Source organism: Sinocyclocheilus anshuiensis, unplaced genomic scaffold, assembly GCF_001515605.1.
Source record: "Sinocyclocheilus anshuiensis isolate Anshui unplaced genomic scaffold, SAMN03320099.WGS_v1.1 scaffold145, whole genome shotgun sequence".
NCBI classification, from domain to species: domain Eukaryota; kingdom Metazoa; phylum Chordata; class Actinopteri; order Cypriniformes; family Cyprinidae; genus Sinocyclocheilus; species Sinocyclocheilus anshuiensis.
In genome coordinates this window covers 189,425-207,031 of record NW_015537973.1, presented here as the reverse complement: position 1 = coordinate 207,031, position 17,607 = coordinate 189,425, and the positions used below count along the sequence as shown (strand labels likewise).

The 17,607-nt window shown below is 36.0% G+C and overlaps 1 protein-coding gene across 1 annotated transcript; it reads right to left on the bottom strand.

The window, feature by feature from the left end:
• Positions 1-5,297: 5,297 nt before the first annotated feature.
• ednraa (endothelin receptor type Aa) lies at positions 5,298-16,173 on the bottom strand. The gene is made up of 8 exons (XM_016463415.1): positions 15,955-16,173; positions 14,274-14,751; positions 11,837-11,964; positions 9,167-9,365; positions 8,129-8,281; positions 7,736-7,869; positions 7,131-7,239; positions 5,298-5,988 (listed from the first exon to the last, which is right to left on the bottom strand). The coding sequence occupies exons 2-8, from the start codon at positions 14,679-14,681 to the stop codon at positions 5,851-5,853; spliced, it is 1,269 nt and encodes a 422-aa protein (XP_016318901.1). The 5' UTR covers positions 14,682-14,751; positions 15,955-16,173; the 3' UTR covers positions 5,298-5,850.
• Between the last annotated feature and the right edge of the window lie 1,434 nt (positions 16,174-17,607).

Here is a 17,607-nt window from a genome sequence, read left to right as displayed (position 1 = left end):
ATGATTGGAAATACATTTATTAACTAGACATGAAATTAGTAGGCTACTTTATTTCCTCAGATTTCATTTTATTTTCCTGCAGCTATTTTTGTGTTATTTTTATTCCTATTATTATATTTTTACACAGAGATCAATTATTTTGTGAAACTGTTATATTCATCATCACTTAGCATGTGTGCACCTTATGTAACCCTTCCTTTGCCTGGTCTTTATGGAATACTTTTGTGATGTTTTTTGTCCTATGTCCTATTTTTGTCCTATTTGTCCAACATCCTGCTAATACAGTATCTCCTCTGGTGTTACACGGAAGAATGAAAGCCTTATGGGACCAACACGAGGGTGAGAAAATGATGGCAATTTTTATTTTGAATGAACTATTCCTTTTAAGTTTGTTGAATTTTACATGCTATTTTGGTGAATCTCTTGACAAAAAGTAGAAATGTTTTACTTAAAATTGTACTTCAGTGAGAAAAGCAAAGATTAATAGAAAGAAGATTAGTACATAATATATTAAGATTAATAAATATATAAACTTACTTTAGGACTACCCTAAGAACAAGTGGAAGTCCTGTGCGAAACAAAAGGTGAAACTGCTCAGTCTGAAGGTGGTTCACTAGATGGCAGTGTGTGGCAACACTTTTCATGCAGGGTTCTCCAAATAATCCATACGCTTTATATTCCATATAAAGTGTTCCTAAACAAAAAACCAGCGAGGTCTTCTTTTTTAACAGGAAGAATGCGCCTTATGTTTTTGTTTGTTTTCCTGAACAACAGAACAGTCCTCAAATTACTGTTTCTAATTAAGATTCCTGGGGTGTGAGGAAAAAGATTTATTTTTTCCCCGCGTACTAAACTAATTACGACAAATGCCATATCAGCACGAAAGTACATTGTGTTTGTATCCAGTAATGAAGAGTAACACTGCACAGCACCCTAGACGATGTCTTTTTCTTAGTGGACTATAGCTAAACAACTATTTCACTTTATCGGTAAGCTTGTGCAAGTATATGAGTTAAGACACACAACACCTTTGTCCTGAAAAACATGTTTTATCATTGTTTAGTTCATGCAATTGATACATTTATTTCATAATTAAATGGTTAAAATCCAAATTGTAAATAACCTTGAGTGTGCAATAGCGGAAATTTAGGCCTGATTTTAGCTCAAACAGTCTCCCCTTGTCAGATCCAGCAATCCCGCAGAAGACATAAGAGTGCAGCTCCACTAGCCTGTTTCAATTATCCACCAAATGTGGAAGACGAGTTTAATGGTCTTTTACATGGAAAATCAGCTACAGCTTGAACTTTCCATGATGAAAGCAGGAGCTTGAACTCATTTTTTTTTTTTAGATATAGGAAGGAACAAACTGCAACAACGCATCACCTGCCTGTCACAAAAATAAGGTATATCTGGAAAAAAAAACTGAGTCAATGCATTGTTTGTGGACTGAAGGAGATGTAGGCTATAAAGTAGTCCTGAAGACGCAGAGGCAGAACTTTTCCTTTATGTCGCTGCACTGTCATCATACTGCCCCCCAGTTACAGAAATGGCTCATTGTGATGGGACAGATTGTTCATGAATATTGAATCGATCCTTTTGGCTTTTATAAATTAGAAATCGCTCTTGCCACACTCATGTGAGCGTCTTGCTGGATGACTTGGAGGGATAGCGCTGCAAAATGGCATGCTGGACTCTGCCATGTCGGGGCAGGGAAGACAAACAGGCGGTGTGTTTGAGAAAATTGGATACACGTTTAAAGTTTAAACACTGAGTGACGTCCATAGTTAACATCTCATGTGACTCCCAGCAGGAGAGTTCTGCTTCTGTGTTGGTTTGGGTGTAATTTAGACGTCAGTACATGTTGGGCTAAATGAAGAGAGTTCCTGGAACGTGGTTCATGGCTTTATGTCTTTGTACATGTGTGAATTTTGATCTTCATGAATTGGTGTCATTCCAGATGGATACCCTCAGGACAGAAAAAAAGAGAAAATATATGTTTGATTATTTCTTAATCTCAAACATCTGGCCAAAGATTTATGACAGAAATTGTGCACAAATGATTCTATCCAATCCTCAGTAGCAGTCAATTAAATCAAATACTCTTAGAAAATAACCATTACATGCTTTTATGTGATGAACAAAGCTTAATATGTGTAACCGTTCTCACTACTTTGTATTAGTTTTTTGGCGCTCAGTCATCGCATACATTTCTGGATGGTTTTGAAATCTCTTGCGTGACAGATAAGGTTACCTCATGCTCATAAATAGAGGTGACTGCACTGCATGTTCTCACAGTTAAGTTAGACCAATTTATCCACAGATTTGATCCAAATGCCGTTGGTTTCTTACCTTTTTAAGTATAATATCAGTGGTGGTATGTAATATCAGAAATGTGTTATTAATATAATTCATGGCAGAGCACAGTCTTAAGAATAAACCTTAGGATACAGCCAGAGCTTATCTATGTTTGCTTGTAATGGTGGCGTTTGGCCTTGGAGAGCTACAATATAATGCTGTTTTTCCTTAGAACATATGTGCTTTGTTGAGAGACCTTAACTGAAGGCAGGATAAAGTAAGTATTATATTATATTTATTATATGTATTATACTATGTTGTATTATATTATACTTTTTAAAAGAGTAAAGCCTAAGGTATAAGGAGGATTTTTAGTGAATAAATACTTAAAATTGTATTTCCTTGCACAAAAAAGCACATACATCCTGAAAAACAAGTTTTTTTAATTCACCAAATTTAATGAAATACAGCAGCAGAGTGATGTATGAATTTTTGTAAATGTTTGAGTGATGTGTATATTGCACTCACAAGTATTTATTTTTTTTATTTTTGCCTTTTTTGTTGCCTTTGAGCTTCATTTGCTTCTTCCTTGGCAAGCCCAGAGGTTCCCACCAAATTCCTAAAACCATTCCTCCTTCTCCCTGAAGGCAGTTTCATGTGCATGAGAAAGAATATCTCAGACCTCAGATGATAAGTCATATATTTTCACATTAATGTGATTTGAATAATTTGACGAGAGTCTCAAAGCAGACTTGTCTCTTTCTTCCAAATTCAATATCTAATTTCATGTGTGATAAAGAATGTCTTAAAAAAAAAAAGACATTTTCATAGTAAATTATTAAGTCCATGCTTGTTTTGGCTGGTGGAGTAGGTTTATATTCAGCTTAGAACATTGTGTTGTAATACCTTTATATCAGTCAAAAAAAAAAAAAAGATTAGCATGATAAATAATAGAATTTTGTAACTGTTAGTGCATATAACTCTGCATTAAACAAATAATGTTATTTTTCAGAGGAATCATGTCTGAGAGCAGACCAACAATTTATCTATTGTGCTTATAAATAAGCATCATCTCCATTATATACACTTCTTTATTTACTCAGAAAAATCCACACAAGCAAATCAAAAACACATTTATTTGTCCAAACCAATGGTACTTTTGTTCAAATAAACACTTTCTAGACTGACATTGCAGACAGATGATGGTAATAGCTCCACAGTTTACATCTAATCCTGTAGTATGCCCTGTTCACATCCTCTGGGTTGACACAGATGACCCAGAGGGGCCGTGTTGCCTGGTGGGTCAAAGTACATCACAAATCACTCCCAAATTGGAGCTTCTTCCCAGGGCAAAAACAGACAGCTGTCACAAGGCACCTTTCTTCTTTTAACACTGAAACTCCATTACACTTAGAGATAAGATAACATTGCTTTAAGTGGTAGAATCAATATCTGGTCCAATACTCTTAAAAATAAGTAGCAGCTTATCTAGAAAATTTAACTGATGCTATAACAATCTATGAGAAAAAAAAAGTGTTCTTTTAACCAGTCATTCATGATATGTAAAATAATCTATAGTTTAATCACTGTACTGCATATAGAGTAAACAGCTGTTTGGTTGTTATAGTGCTATAATACGTTTAAATTTATATATATTATAAATGTACAACAGTATGTTAAGTGAGAACCTTACTAACATAAGGATAATCTGTGACATCAAATTCCATTACAAAAATTACCTTTTCTTTTTTATATTCACCAGCACGCAAAATTATCAAGACCCATATAGGTCTCTGTCAGAATGTGTATAATTGCATTCATATTAGTTTCAAATTACATTAAGAAGAAAATGAATTTCATAAAATTCCATATATATTACCTTTCAAAAATGTGGGGCCAGTAAGATTTTTTTGTAGTTTGTTTTTAGAAAAAGCTGCATTTGTTTGATCAGAAATACAGTAGAAACAGTAATTTTGTGAAATAGTATTAAATTATCAAACAGCCCTTTATTTGAATATGTTTAAAAATGTAATTTTCAGCTGAAATGTAAAGTTCAGTATTTATTTGAAATAGAAATCTTTTATAACATTTTGAATGTTTTTACTGTTTCTTTTGATCAGTTTCATGCATCTTTATTTCCTGAAGAAAAACATTGAAAAAAAAAAAATTAAATGAAGAATCTTACTGACCCCGAACTTTTTTCCTGCAACCTACAACAAGAAATATTTCAACTTAAAATACAGATGATATACAAATACTGAGGCTATTAAATATTAATAATATTAATGTATGCAAGGTTAATAGCATGTATGAGTTCTCTTCACAAAAAATTCACAGTGTCAAACAAAAAAAAGGCAAAGATATGTTTGTATCTCTTGGGCGTTTTTGTTTTGATTACAGAAAGGCCCCTTTTCCCGCGCCCTTATGCTCATTTTTTTTTCTTTACCCTATAAAACAGCATTTGTTGGATGCATTCCTAGAAATTACTCTTAAATCCCAGCAAGGTCAAGTTTCATTTGCCTCCTTATTGCTGGAACTGATTCCAGCTGGTTCATTTCACAATTGCTGTCTTATGTTCATGTTTTGATTTTTAATTTAATTCTGAGCTTACATTTTCATCTTAAACAAGCATATACACAATAAACTTAATTTGGCATTCAAAAACAAAGGCTTGTCTACATTATCTTCCTAAACTAAATAAACAGGTGACGTCCAGCGCACATTATGATTCACTTAAAGGGGTCATATGATGTTGCTAAAAATAACATTATTTTGTGTATTTGGTGTAATGAAATGTGTTTATGCGGTTTAAGGTTCAAAAAACATTATTTTCCACATACTGTACATTATTGTTCAGTATTTTTACAACAATTACATTGTTTCTCCTCTATGCCCCGCCTTTCTGAAACGCGTAGATTTTCTCTTAACTTTTATAAAGAATATCTCTTTGGATTTGAGACTTTAGTCTTTGCAACTTTACAGATCTTCTTTATGCTCCAAGAGCTAGTAACACTCCAAAGAGAAAGGAAAAATATAAATCGCATCTTATGACCCCTTTAACAACTAAATAAAGACATGCTGGGAGTTTCTTTGGCAAAGCTCGTAGGTAGGAACACAGAAAACACAGATTGACCACTTCACTCTTCCTTTCGGTAACTTCCTTTCACGTCGGACAGTGACGATCCAGAGCTTCATATTTAAGCGTTTTCATAAGGAAAACATGTCAAGCTCCTGATGAGGGTTAATTTGTAGCTGTTAGGTTCAGCTGCATCCTGTTGCTGTTGGTCTTCACTCCCACCACTTCTCACACAGCTCACTTCAAAACAACCCTTTGAAAGTCTGGGGACAGCTGCTGTAGGTCTACGGGAGTCTTTAAATATATCAGGTCCATTGTCTGGTCTGATGCTATATATAAAAACAGCCTGATACTGCGCAGAGCACAGGATGAATATGAATTGTTACAATGTTTTCCACCTCAAAGTTTGACACGGGATGATGTCCGCTTCTATAATGCGTTTTAAGCATGTAGGCTGACTGTAGTGAGTCTTTCACCTCTCAGTCGCTGTATTTGCGGAGGCTTCTGTCGGTATTGAGGTTGCCGGGCTCATGGTTTTTGCACTGAATGCTAGTGCCGTTCATTGGGCCTGAGCTGGACACCTGGTTCTTGGTGTAACACCAACAGCACAAGCATGACTGCAATGATAAAGAACAAAGAAAAATCATTTGATTATACCAACATGAGTGCATGATTTGTAAACCAATACCTTTTAATGTTGTATTACATTACCAGCTCCAAATGTATGGCTTTTCTGACATAGTAAACTTGCTCGATAGCTCACCTGGTACAGCATTGCATTTGTGATTCAGAATACTCGGATATGAGTGACATAAAATACAAGTCACGACACCCGATAAAACAGCTTAAAGAATTATAAAAGAAAGCTAAAATGGCATAATGGTTGCTTTAGCAAATGCATTTTTATCTAACGTTTACTTTTGTTAACACTGTTAAAATTAGGGTAGGGGGTATGTTATTTTCGAACACGATAAAGCATTAGGCTTTTAGCGCCATTCACTGGACATTACATTTTCAAACTGCTGTGATGCATAGAAGTGCCAACAGAATAAAAAGTTGATAGATTTACATACATCTGTTTCAGAGACACGCTTGAACATGCTGTTTAGCGCCACTCACTGGGCATTTCCATTTGAAAGTTCCATGAAACATGCAAGAAGCAATCTGCTGTAATATTATTTTACAGAAATGTTGCTACAGGGACATTTTTCTAATGAGCCTGGTTTAGATTTTAAGTAGTACACATTGTATTGTATTAGACGTGAATGACTTGCAATAAATCAGTATTTCTTATCTGCAGCTCTAAGTTTGGCCCATAGTAAATAAACTCTGAATATTTCTTTTGGATCCACACCATCTCTTGCACAAATCGTACATTTTCTTGTATTTAGGCCCATGAACTTGTGAGTTGTTGTTGTTGTTGTTTTGCTTTGTCTCACAACCACTTCAGCTGCACTGTATCTTTGGGATCATCCTCATTACTCAGAAGGAGCCCACTTAGGGTCTGACATCATTGTCGGTAAACTTCGCTCATGTATGGGCCGGGCATGGCTTACCTCTCTCTGAGAATGACTCACAGGACCCTAAACATCTGTCTCTGTAATTCAAGCATAATTTGCTGATAGATTGTTCTGTTGCAGATTTTGTTCTGTTTTCAGATTTTGTGAAGATGCAAGGAAATACGTTTAGGAACAGTCGTTCTGTGAGAGTCTGTTTGCAATGGCAGGCAAATGAAGGAAGCAAGCCATTTTAAACTCACCTTAAAGCAATTCTTGAACTTCTTGCTCACAAAATAGAGGATGATGGGGTTGATGCAGGAGTTCACAGTGGCCAAGTTAATGCCAAAATAATCCATGATCAACAGGAAGCTGAAAGTTTGGACACTCATTTAGTTTCGTTGCGTATCCAATTCTGTTTCTGAGTTTACATACCCTTTGCATAATAATTTTTTTTTTAACTAAGAAAGATCATAAAAACACCTTGAGCATCATTAGCTATAGCCTTATGTGATCTATATGATAGGAAGGCAAGAAAAAAGGGGTTGTAAACTTGTGTAAATTAGGATACAAGCAGTGCTAAATATGTGTGTGTGTGTGTGTGTGTGTGTGTGATTTAAAATATTTACTTTTGATGATTTTATTTACTTTTTAACATATAGCATTATGTTTTTTTAATGCTACAAATCTTACAGTCTCCAAGGGGTATGTAAACTTATGAGCACAACTGTATAAACACTTTAGAGTACAAGCTGTAACTTTTACGTCAGAAAAAAATACCTTATGCACAAGCAGCACAAGTATGTAAGGTATAAGATAAATCAGTCCACTCAATGTTAAGAGTCAAAATTGGCAAAGGCTCACTCACTTTAGTAGGTCACAACGTCTTTCATCATTTGGAGCATAAACCATTTTCTTCAACAGTCTACTGAGATGAAGAGGGAACCAGCAAAGAGCAAAGATCAGCACTAAACAGAAGACTGCTTTAGCCACTTCACGCCGCTGCAGAGCATAAACAAGCCATTAGAACAGCAGTATATTCAGCATTATATAATATACTCTCACATTAAACTCAAAGGCTTTACCCACAATAGTGCATACAAGAAAGGCTAAAATGTATGCCATGATATCATGTAAGTGTTCATAAAGACAATAATACCGTGTAAATGCAAAAACTTGTACTGTTCAGTATTAGTAGTATGTTTTTATCATACAGACTTGGAAGTTTATATTATCATTAGTATTAAGGATGACTTCTTACCTGTTTAAGGTGTTCGCTGAGAACTATCCGAAGGCTTCCATTTCTGCGGTTGAGCATTTCACATGTCATGAGGGTGTAGAAAATAGCTGTGCAGGCCAGTGGCACACAGAAGTAAAAGCTAAATAACCACCAGTCTTTCCAATTTACATAAAACTGAGAGAAGATAAAGCACATACAGTATCCATTACATCTACAGTAAACAAACACAGTTAATGTGTCATGAAATTAGATTAGCAAAGGGCTGAGTTGTGACAACAATTTTTAAATTCCTTTTTATATGATAAAAACATTTTTTTAATGCCAACTAGTTCATTTGCAGGAGTAAAAGTAGCAAAAATGGCCTCAGAAGATCTCAGCATTGATTTAATGGTGAGCTTAGTCCTTTGATGGATGTTGAGAAGCCAGAAGAGCATTGAACCAGTAAGAAAAATAAAGACATGATAATGATAAAGAGACTAAATCCTAGCTAAATACGTTATACACTACTCTAATAAGAAATTTAGCTGAGTTCAGTAAAAATATTACTGACCCCAAACTTTTGAACTGTGGTATATTAGCTAACTAGTCCATGCAAAGTAGTGGAAACTTCTTTTAGTAGTTTTTTTTTTCTTTCTTTTAGGAGAAAATAATTTTGCGTTGTGTCCTGATCACCCTACTCGGTTTAAATGATCATATGAGAGTTTCTCATCCACACATATGGCTCTGCTTGAGAGAGATACATCAGCTTGTAATTGCACTCATGGTCTGTTATCAATTTACTTCTTTGGAATGAACAAAGAGAAAGAAATCTCCAGATATCGCCTGCACGGAGCAACTGAAGAAAACTCGAAGGTTTTTACGCTTATCCTCCTGTATTGTCTGTTATTTACGCAAAATGTTGTTCCCAGGATCAAAGTTTGGAAAAGATCACAGAAATAGTGCATAGCATCCTGCTCGGGGTCAACCGGACAGGATGCACTGTTTTTTACAAAGTGTTGGAGTGTTTATGTGAATGAGGGGAAAAGATGTCTGCATGACATCCATCCGGTTGGAACGTACCATCATGAAGTCAGTTTCAGGCTTGAGCATGCAAGTGCGGTAGGTTTGGTTCTTGTAGGTAAAGGTGACCATGTTGAAGACCACTGCCTCTGGCACAGCCAAGATGATGGACATGACCCAGATGGAGAAGATCTCAATGGCAGTGAAGAGGGGAATGCCGACCCCCTGCACTCTGCTCCAGGACGCTACAGCCCTGTACCTGAGCCACAAAAGGTACAACCGTTAACAAAACTCTCAGACGACTGCTCATCTGTTTCAAAACAAATACATATCGTTGAAGCTCCACTTCATGTGCACTAAAAATTTCTGTGAATGACCTCAGAAAAGAATGTGGAGTCTTCAACACCATCTTTTTTTTTACGTCAACACCTGTGAAGCTTGACTGATCAGATTCCTATCGCGTGGGAAAGCCGCTGTGCAGCTGTGGCAACATTGAGCTACTGGTTTATAGCTACAATATGCTTAAAGGTTGATCTAAGATTAATGAAAAGACTGCTTTGCATTTTAATATTAATATTACTAAAATGTTCACAGATATACTTCAGCTGTTTGTTTGGATAAAGTCATTGGTTTGCCTGGCTGCTTGTTTCCCTTTGCTCAAAGTCATGTTTGCTTGTTTGTTTCATTAATATCTTTTCTCTTGTGGGTTTTTCTGTAAAACGGTGCATCAAGATTTTATACGTAACTATATATTTTTTTTATGATCCATTTGAATATTCCTGTTGAACAACAATGGGGCATTTATATTTCACTAAGTGGAGATGTATCCACTTTGCCAACACTCAGACAGATGAGAAAGACATGATATGTAAGCTCACACAACATGGGGAACACGAATCGGACGAGATGTGCTGAACATTTCCTCGGCATGATTCACAAACTAATTAAAAGCGGCCGTGCTGTTGTGAAATTAAGGCCAGACGTTTGATTCAAGTGATTCATTCTTTCAAAATTGCGACAGGCTGCTAGGCATTTGTGGCTCAGATTTGCTTTTATAGTGCTGGATGACAATGAAACGTCATCCAGAGAGAGAGAGAAAAGAAAGAATAATATTGTCTGAAAGAATATCATATTGTCTGTTTTTTTTTTTTGTTTGTTTTTTTTAAATCAGAAGGAGCTCACATTATGTTGAGGTAATCTGTCAAAAGGTAAATTAATTTAATTTCATTGTTTTATTTTTTTTTTATTTATTTATTTTTTGAGGTTTTGGCTATTTAACTTGGCCAAAAGATAATGTCTTAATTTAGTTTTATTTTATAATCGTACGACAAGATTGCCATTCGTTCTTCTTCTTTATGGTAGTGATTAAACTGAGGTGGGCAGGTGGCTTCTGCCTCCTAATGAGGAAAATACTTTCTAATGAGAGGTGCCCATTAGTGCTGACCTTATAAACTGGAGGAAGTGACCTGATTCATACAAAAACTTGACAAGTTAACGTCCCGCCTTTTCCCCTAAACCACCAGCAAATGCTTTCCTGAGATAGTTTTCATGGGAACCACCCTGATCAAGATGATACAGGAAATACAGCTTTAAAAAAATACCAAGGGTTTTTTTTGTTGTTGTTTTTTTTGTGGGCAAAAGAGTTTGCAAGCTTTATTTTCTTAGCTTATATATGAATTTCTGGAGAAAAACTCCATCTGAAGAAAAACTGTGAGAATGATGATAAATTAGAAAACGCAAAACGTTTCCAAAATGAGCTTTAGAATAGCAAAACACTGAAAGTTGTCAGTATATTTTGTGTTTTTTGTTTTGTTTTGTTAAAAATACCAAGAGATTATTTATTTATTTATTTATTTTTTGGCTCACACAAAACTTTAGAATTTAAGAATTGAAGTTACTTGACAAATGACCACTTTGCATTTTGTGTCAGAATAAAAATCGATGCAATTGCAGATTGATTTCACATTACGTAGCATTTAGTTAGTATTACTAAGACAAATATTGTGGGAAAGGTATGAATTTTTTTTTTATTATAATGACTAAATCAGTCAAAATAGCTTGGTAGGTAGAGTAGGTAGATGAGTAAAAGATTAAAACGGGACTTGGTCAAAAACCATAAACCTAGCTTCTGACCTTTATCTATCCCTGACTTTTAGACATCAGCAGTGAAATCTGAACCTGAACCTTTAAGATTTACCGACTGAAGTTTAAAGGTCAAATTAGAGAAGGTTTTGTGGGCAAAAGGTCTTTCAAGCCTTATTTTATTAGATTATATATGAGTTTCTGAAGAAAAACTGCATCTGAAGAAAAATTATAAAAGGCAAAAAGTGAATGAGGTTTAGAATAACAAAACAATGAAAGTGGTCAGTATTTCAACTTTGTATTTGTTTTTTGTTTTGTTTTGTTGTTTGCTTTGTTTTGTTTTGTTGTTTTGCTTTGTTTTGTTTTGTTTTTCTTTGCCTTGCTTTGTTTTGTTTTTTGTGTGTTTTGTTTTGTTTTGTTTTTCTTTGTTTTGCTTTGCTTTGCTTTGGTTTGTTTTGTTTTGCTTTGAACCCATTTCTGGAGCTCCCCCAACATTTTCAATGTCTCACTAATCAAACACATCTGATTGAGACCTGAAACAGGTCTGTCAAGAACCACTGTTTTAGATTATAGATATAATTATACAGTATGTCAGCAATTTTTTTATCATGTACACTTTGACATCAAAATAGTGAAGCTGTGATTTACCTGTCCACACTCAAAGCACACAGATTGAGTACTGTAATCCCAACAGATGCTTTCTGGAGGAAAGGCACCAGTTTACACAGGAAGAGTCCAAAAGAGCTGTCATCAAATGGCCATTTTGTGAGAAGTAGCTGCAAGAAAAATAGTGTCATTCATGACTAGGATTCCTCAGCCATATGACCCACAAGCTAATCGCTCACTCTAGTAGAATACAATGCATTAAGATGAATTAAATGTGGATGAACTGAGCAACATGTTCTCACTTATTTTAAGTGCTTATGTCTGGACATTTATTTATAAAGAAAGAAAGAAATGGAGATGTTTAACCATAATTGAAGCAGACTAGATTTCTGGAATTCACTTAAATAAATAGCAGATTTTTTGCTTTTACTCTCTGTTCCCGTCTTTGGCCTTACGGGCACACATCTTGTCTTGATGAAATGGCTAAAGAGCCGTTTCAATGGTTGCTTGTATATCAGCCCAGGCACTTCCTTGGTCGTTGTATACTTTTTCTTTTCCTCACCTTGCAAGACTCCAGTAGTGTTGAAAACAAAAACCTCCTGTCTCCTTTTTTGAAGTGTACCCCTTTTTTGTAATGACATTTGCGTCATCAGAAGGTTTTTTTTCTTTGTTGGTTTGGACTTCTGCGAAGTCTCATCATTTAAGTGGCCTTGACAATGTTCTCTGAGAGGACCTTGCCTTTTGTTAAACAGGAAAAGTATGTAGATTATGCTCAGGTTTAGAAAGGAAGCTCCTCACGTGTATCCTGGCCCTGCTTGTATGAGGAGTGCAGAGTTTAATCAGTGGCACAGCTGGAGAAGTGTGTTTGTATGTGTATTTGATGTATATTGGAAGTCAGTGGTCTGGAGTGCACACGAGTCTGTGCGTCACAAAACAAGTCATGCTAAATATCACACTTCTGTTTTAAAATATTGATGTTTTTTCACATGAACTTTCACTTGACACCTTCCATCCTAATAAAGCAACACTCGAGATCTCTGATCTCAAAACTCATCTGAGTATGTTCATCTGACATCTCCACCCAATATCCTGTTGAAGTGTCTCTCAAAATAAATTTTGTAAAACATAATAGCTGACTTTATGGATGCTGAAAATTGGAAGACAAACATTCAGTGCTAAACTCATTTCAGAGAGCGTTTTAACTTTATAAATTGTGAAGACAGACTTCAGATAGGAATGAGAGTACAAGAGATAAAGAAAAAAAACACTCTTGTTTAAAACATTGTTTTAAGAGTTTTAACATTGTTTTCAAGTTTTTAGAAATGCACTCTTTGTATTCATGTTTGTTAAAAAAAAAAACATAAAAAAAAACACTCTAAAATGTAATGTGGTGTATCCATCAAATGTATTCACAAAAATAAATAAAATTACATTTAAAAATTTACATAAAGTAAATAACATTTTGTACACTTTTGAATACATGTGATTGTTTTCCCCCTTTTAAATATCTTTCTTTATTATTATTATTCATTCATAAATGTCAGTACATTTTGGGGGGTCACACTACATGACATTTTACAACGTGAAGTAACTGTGCTTTGTCATAAAAAGTTAAATTATCTTACATTTTTTGGATAATTATACCTTGTCACACAGTCATGAGGATATGCAGGGGTCCTGTATGATATCATTTCCTGTTTTATGTTTATTTTATTTTTTTTTTGCTTGTTGTTTGGACCACGTGTTTTTTAAAGATTGCTACACAAGACTTTTTATTAAGCAACAAAGCAGTTTTGTTGAAATGTTCTTTATTTTATCCCATAAAAAATCATAATAGATGATGCCAAAATACTTTTTAATAATTTGATTTTTTTTTTTTTTTATGAGGCTAGTTTCTTAATTACAATATCAGGACGGTTGTATGTCCTTGACATTTTTGGAGCATACTTTTAATACAGAAATTCAAAATATGCTGAATTTACTGAAGACATTCTATGTCTGAATTGCATATTTCATCTGTTTTTGAATAAATACATTAAAATCATTGACCCATCTGCTAACACAGGCCTCTGTTCACTGTCAAGTACTGTGTTCACTGATGAGCCGAAAATCAGACAAGTGACTTTGGCTAGTGATGAAGCACTAGTCAGAACAGGGCTATTCATTTGGATGGCAGCCCTTCAGTCCCCTGTTTATTTTATCAGGCCATATCCCTGCTGCACTCATCACGAAAACCTCACTAACCATAATAGGACGGCCCTAGAGATAAACTCTGGATGACCATATATAATTATACGCCCCTGCCCGGTGCATCTAAGCCCCCTCCCAACTTCCTCTACCAGCTCATTCTCCCTTCCTGCGCTCGAGTACTCTCTTTTGTATTGTTCTCTATAGGCTTTGTGAAAAGTAGCCTTTGAGAGCAACATGATGTCATGCTTCCTTCCAACTGAAAATAATGAAGAAACCGATCTGTGCCTACCTTGTAGACATTGATAGGGATGTCTATGGTGATGTAGAGGAGGTCTCCAAGAGCCAGGCTGGCGATGAGGGCATTGGGTCCATTCCTCATACACTTGTTTTGGTAAATAATCCTCAGCAAGGTGGCATTACCCACCATTCCCACCACAAACACAGCACAGGAAATAATTGTGTTAATATACTTAAAATAGTGCTTGATGGAAGTGGGGTCCTTGCAGGCTGGAGGCCCCTTCATTCTGGTATTGTTATTCAGCAGGGTTTTTCTGGTTGTGGGCTGGAAACTTTTATGCACATTGATTTTGGATGTAGTAAAGTCTTGAAGGACTTCCTCTGTTCCATTAATGTGACATATTCCAACTGTGGCCAGGACGGCCATTAGCAAAAACAAACGTAGCGTCATAATGCCCATTGCAGAACGCAGTTCGCTCTTTGATTTCCAGATGAGGTGATATGAGCCTGATTATGGCTATTTAGCACAGCTGTGGGATAAGAAACAACAGGATGGACATCAAAACCACATCCATGTCATAAAGCAAGTTAGAGTTCAGTTTGTCGCAGCTCAAGTACACAAGATAAAGAGACATACGACGCAGGCCTCAGAATAAAACAAAATCAAAGAGAATTACTTAAACATGTAACACTAGATCTGCAAAACTTCAAAAGGGATTTAGTGGAGGAGCACAGATGGAGAGTGCCAGTACGAGTTACTGTCATGCTACGGGGACGAGACGTTGCCTTTCCTATCATTCCCGGCAAGTACCCATCAGTGCTGGCATGGTGCTAGTGGCACAGCATCAAGCTTTTGTCTTTTCATTTGTAATTTTTAAAATGCGCCCGTTGCACGGCTTGGTTTCCTCAACACGCATTCCCGCTCTGGTTTGCATTTGGCATTCATAAGGGCAGTTTCCCCAAACTTAATAAAAATGGGAAATCAAGAACAGACCACTGCTTAATAACAATTACAAGGTTTTAAATCAATCAGATATATTTTTGGTAACAATAAGTCTCCGTTTGTTAATATTAGTTAACTTAATTAGTTGACATGAACTAACAATGAAAAAAACGTATAAATTATTTATTAATATTAATGTTAATTTCAAAATTTAATACATTATTAAAATCAAAAGTTGCATATGTTAGTATTTCATAATGGATATAAGCTAACATGAACAGTTGTGATGTTAACAAAGGTAAATAAATGCCGTAACAAATGAACTAACAGGACCTTATTTTATAGTGTTACCAAATTTTCCAATAACCTAAAGCTTCGTATTTTGACTAATTAAATCACTTATGCTGAGAAGAACATTAAAATGTCTATTTTTCTATTGTTAATAACAAAGAAATGATTTGAATGTCTTTCAGATAAGTTAAATAAATCCATAACAAACATAGCCTATTCGTACAGGAGAATCACAAGTGAGAAAAGTTAATCAACTCTCATCTTGTTTGGAATCATTTGAAACCCCCTTTCATTATCTTGACAGCAAAGGAACACTTCTGAGCCAAGATGTGTTTCCTGTTCAAAGTCCCCGCCACCACCTGGTACACAAGGAACTATTTAGTAGACAGCCCTTCAAGTAGCATCTCAGTTTAGCATCAGCTAGGCACTAAAGGGATCTTTAACGGCACGTAAACTGCTACACTTATGAATTATAAATGCCTCCTGGTTTTTCACCTACCGCTCCTTAAATGTCTGCCTTCCCCAGGATCCCGTCAGTCAGTCAGTCAGTGAGTTAGTGAGACGAATATTCGGCTAGAGCCCCCCAGACATCTGTGTGGTATCATATGAGTAATTAACCAACTATCAAAGTGTAGCAGGATCCCATTTGGACGCCACGACGCACCAGAGCTGCTGTGAAGGGGCTGCGCATTCTGTCTCTAGCTTTTCCTGTGGAGAATTGCTGTGTGTGTGTGTGTGTACGTGTGTGTGTACGTGAGTGTTTAAGAGAGAGCACTTTGATGGGGTGGGATTGCAGTTCTCCACCTCCCCCCTCGGCTGGGAGGGGGGCCCCAAAGGAAACACCAGCGCTTGGTGAGGCACAGCCTGCCTGACTGTCTACAGTCAACCTAAGCTCGGGAAGCATCAGGAGGAATTACGAACCCTCTCCTGAGGTTTGCCTTCGTTTTCTCCCTCGATCTTTGCGTTTCTCCGACAGAACTCCTGCCGCTGTGTCGTAACCTTCTCCCAAATGACAAACTCGCCTCACTTTCCTTCAGATGCGATACTGACAGCTATGCAGGAGAGGGTGTGGGGGACAGCGGTGGGATTGAGAGCCAAATATCCCTTGAACTTTCTACGCCCGAAATATCACAATGTGGGTGGTCGGACTCAGGGGAAAATGCGATTGCTTGTGTGAACATAAAAGCCTACGTAAGCCTTGGGTTCAAGTCTGCTTTACCAGCCTTAAATAAATTGAAGCTATTTTGGATACTTTTTCATTATGTGCCCTGGCAGTGTGATCTCAAGAAGGTCGATTAGAACAACAAGCTTGTATAAAACAAAGTTCCTGGCTGACTACATCACTGTCCATTATGCAACCTATATGTCTATGCTGAGCAAAATGGGCCATTATCAATATGGGGTCTAAGTGCAGGAAGGCTTCTATCAGTACTGCAAACAGGCACCTTCATAAGCTGATACAGCAACTGTACTTGAATATCATTGAAACTCACTGGGCCATGATGATGTTTTATATAGCAGTGCTAACCCTTACGAAAAATAAGTTTATTCAAGTGTGCTATTAGTATACTTCTTTTAAATTAAAAATAGGAAAGTATACTTTTAGTCTACTTTTTATGTACTTCTCAGAAATGGGCTTTATGTACTTCTCAGAAATATACTTAAAATTACTTGCAGTATAAAACTACTAAACTAGTAGTTTACTGAGACTATACTTCAAAGTGTACTAAAAATGCTACTACAAGTATTTAATTAGTAAACTATCAGTATACCTATAAGTACACTTTTAGTATAGTTGCAGTACAAACTAAACATTTTGATGTAAACTAGTTGTGTACTCAAAGTTTACTACTGTTATACTTAAAGTATGCTTAAAAGTATAACTTTTATATACTAGAAAGTGGGCCAATTTAGTCCCAAGGAGTATTGAAATAGTACACTTACAAGTATACTACTAGTACACTGATATTTGTATACTTACTACATAAAGTATACTTAAAAATATACTTGAACTTTACTTAAGTATACTTACTAAAATAAACTTGAAGTATACTACTTTTTGGTAAGGGAATGCCTCCTCATTACAGGTGCTTTATCAGGTTGTGTTAAGATATTGAGGTTTATCTCTTCCTTTCACATTGTATGCGAGGCT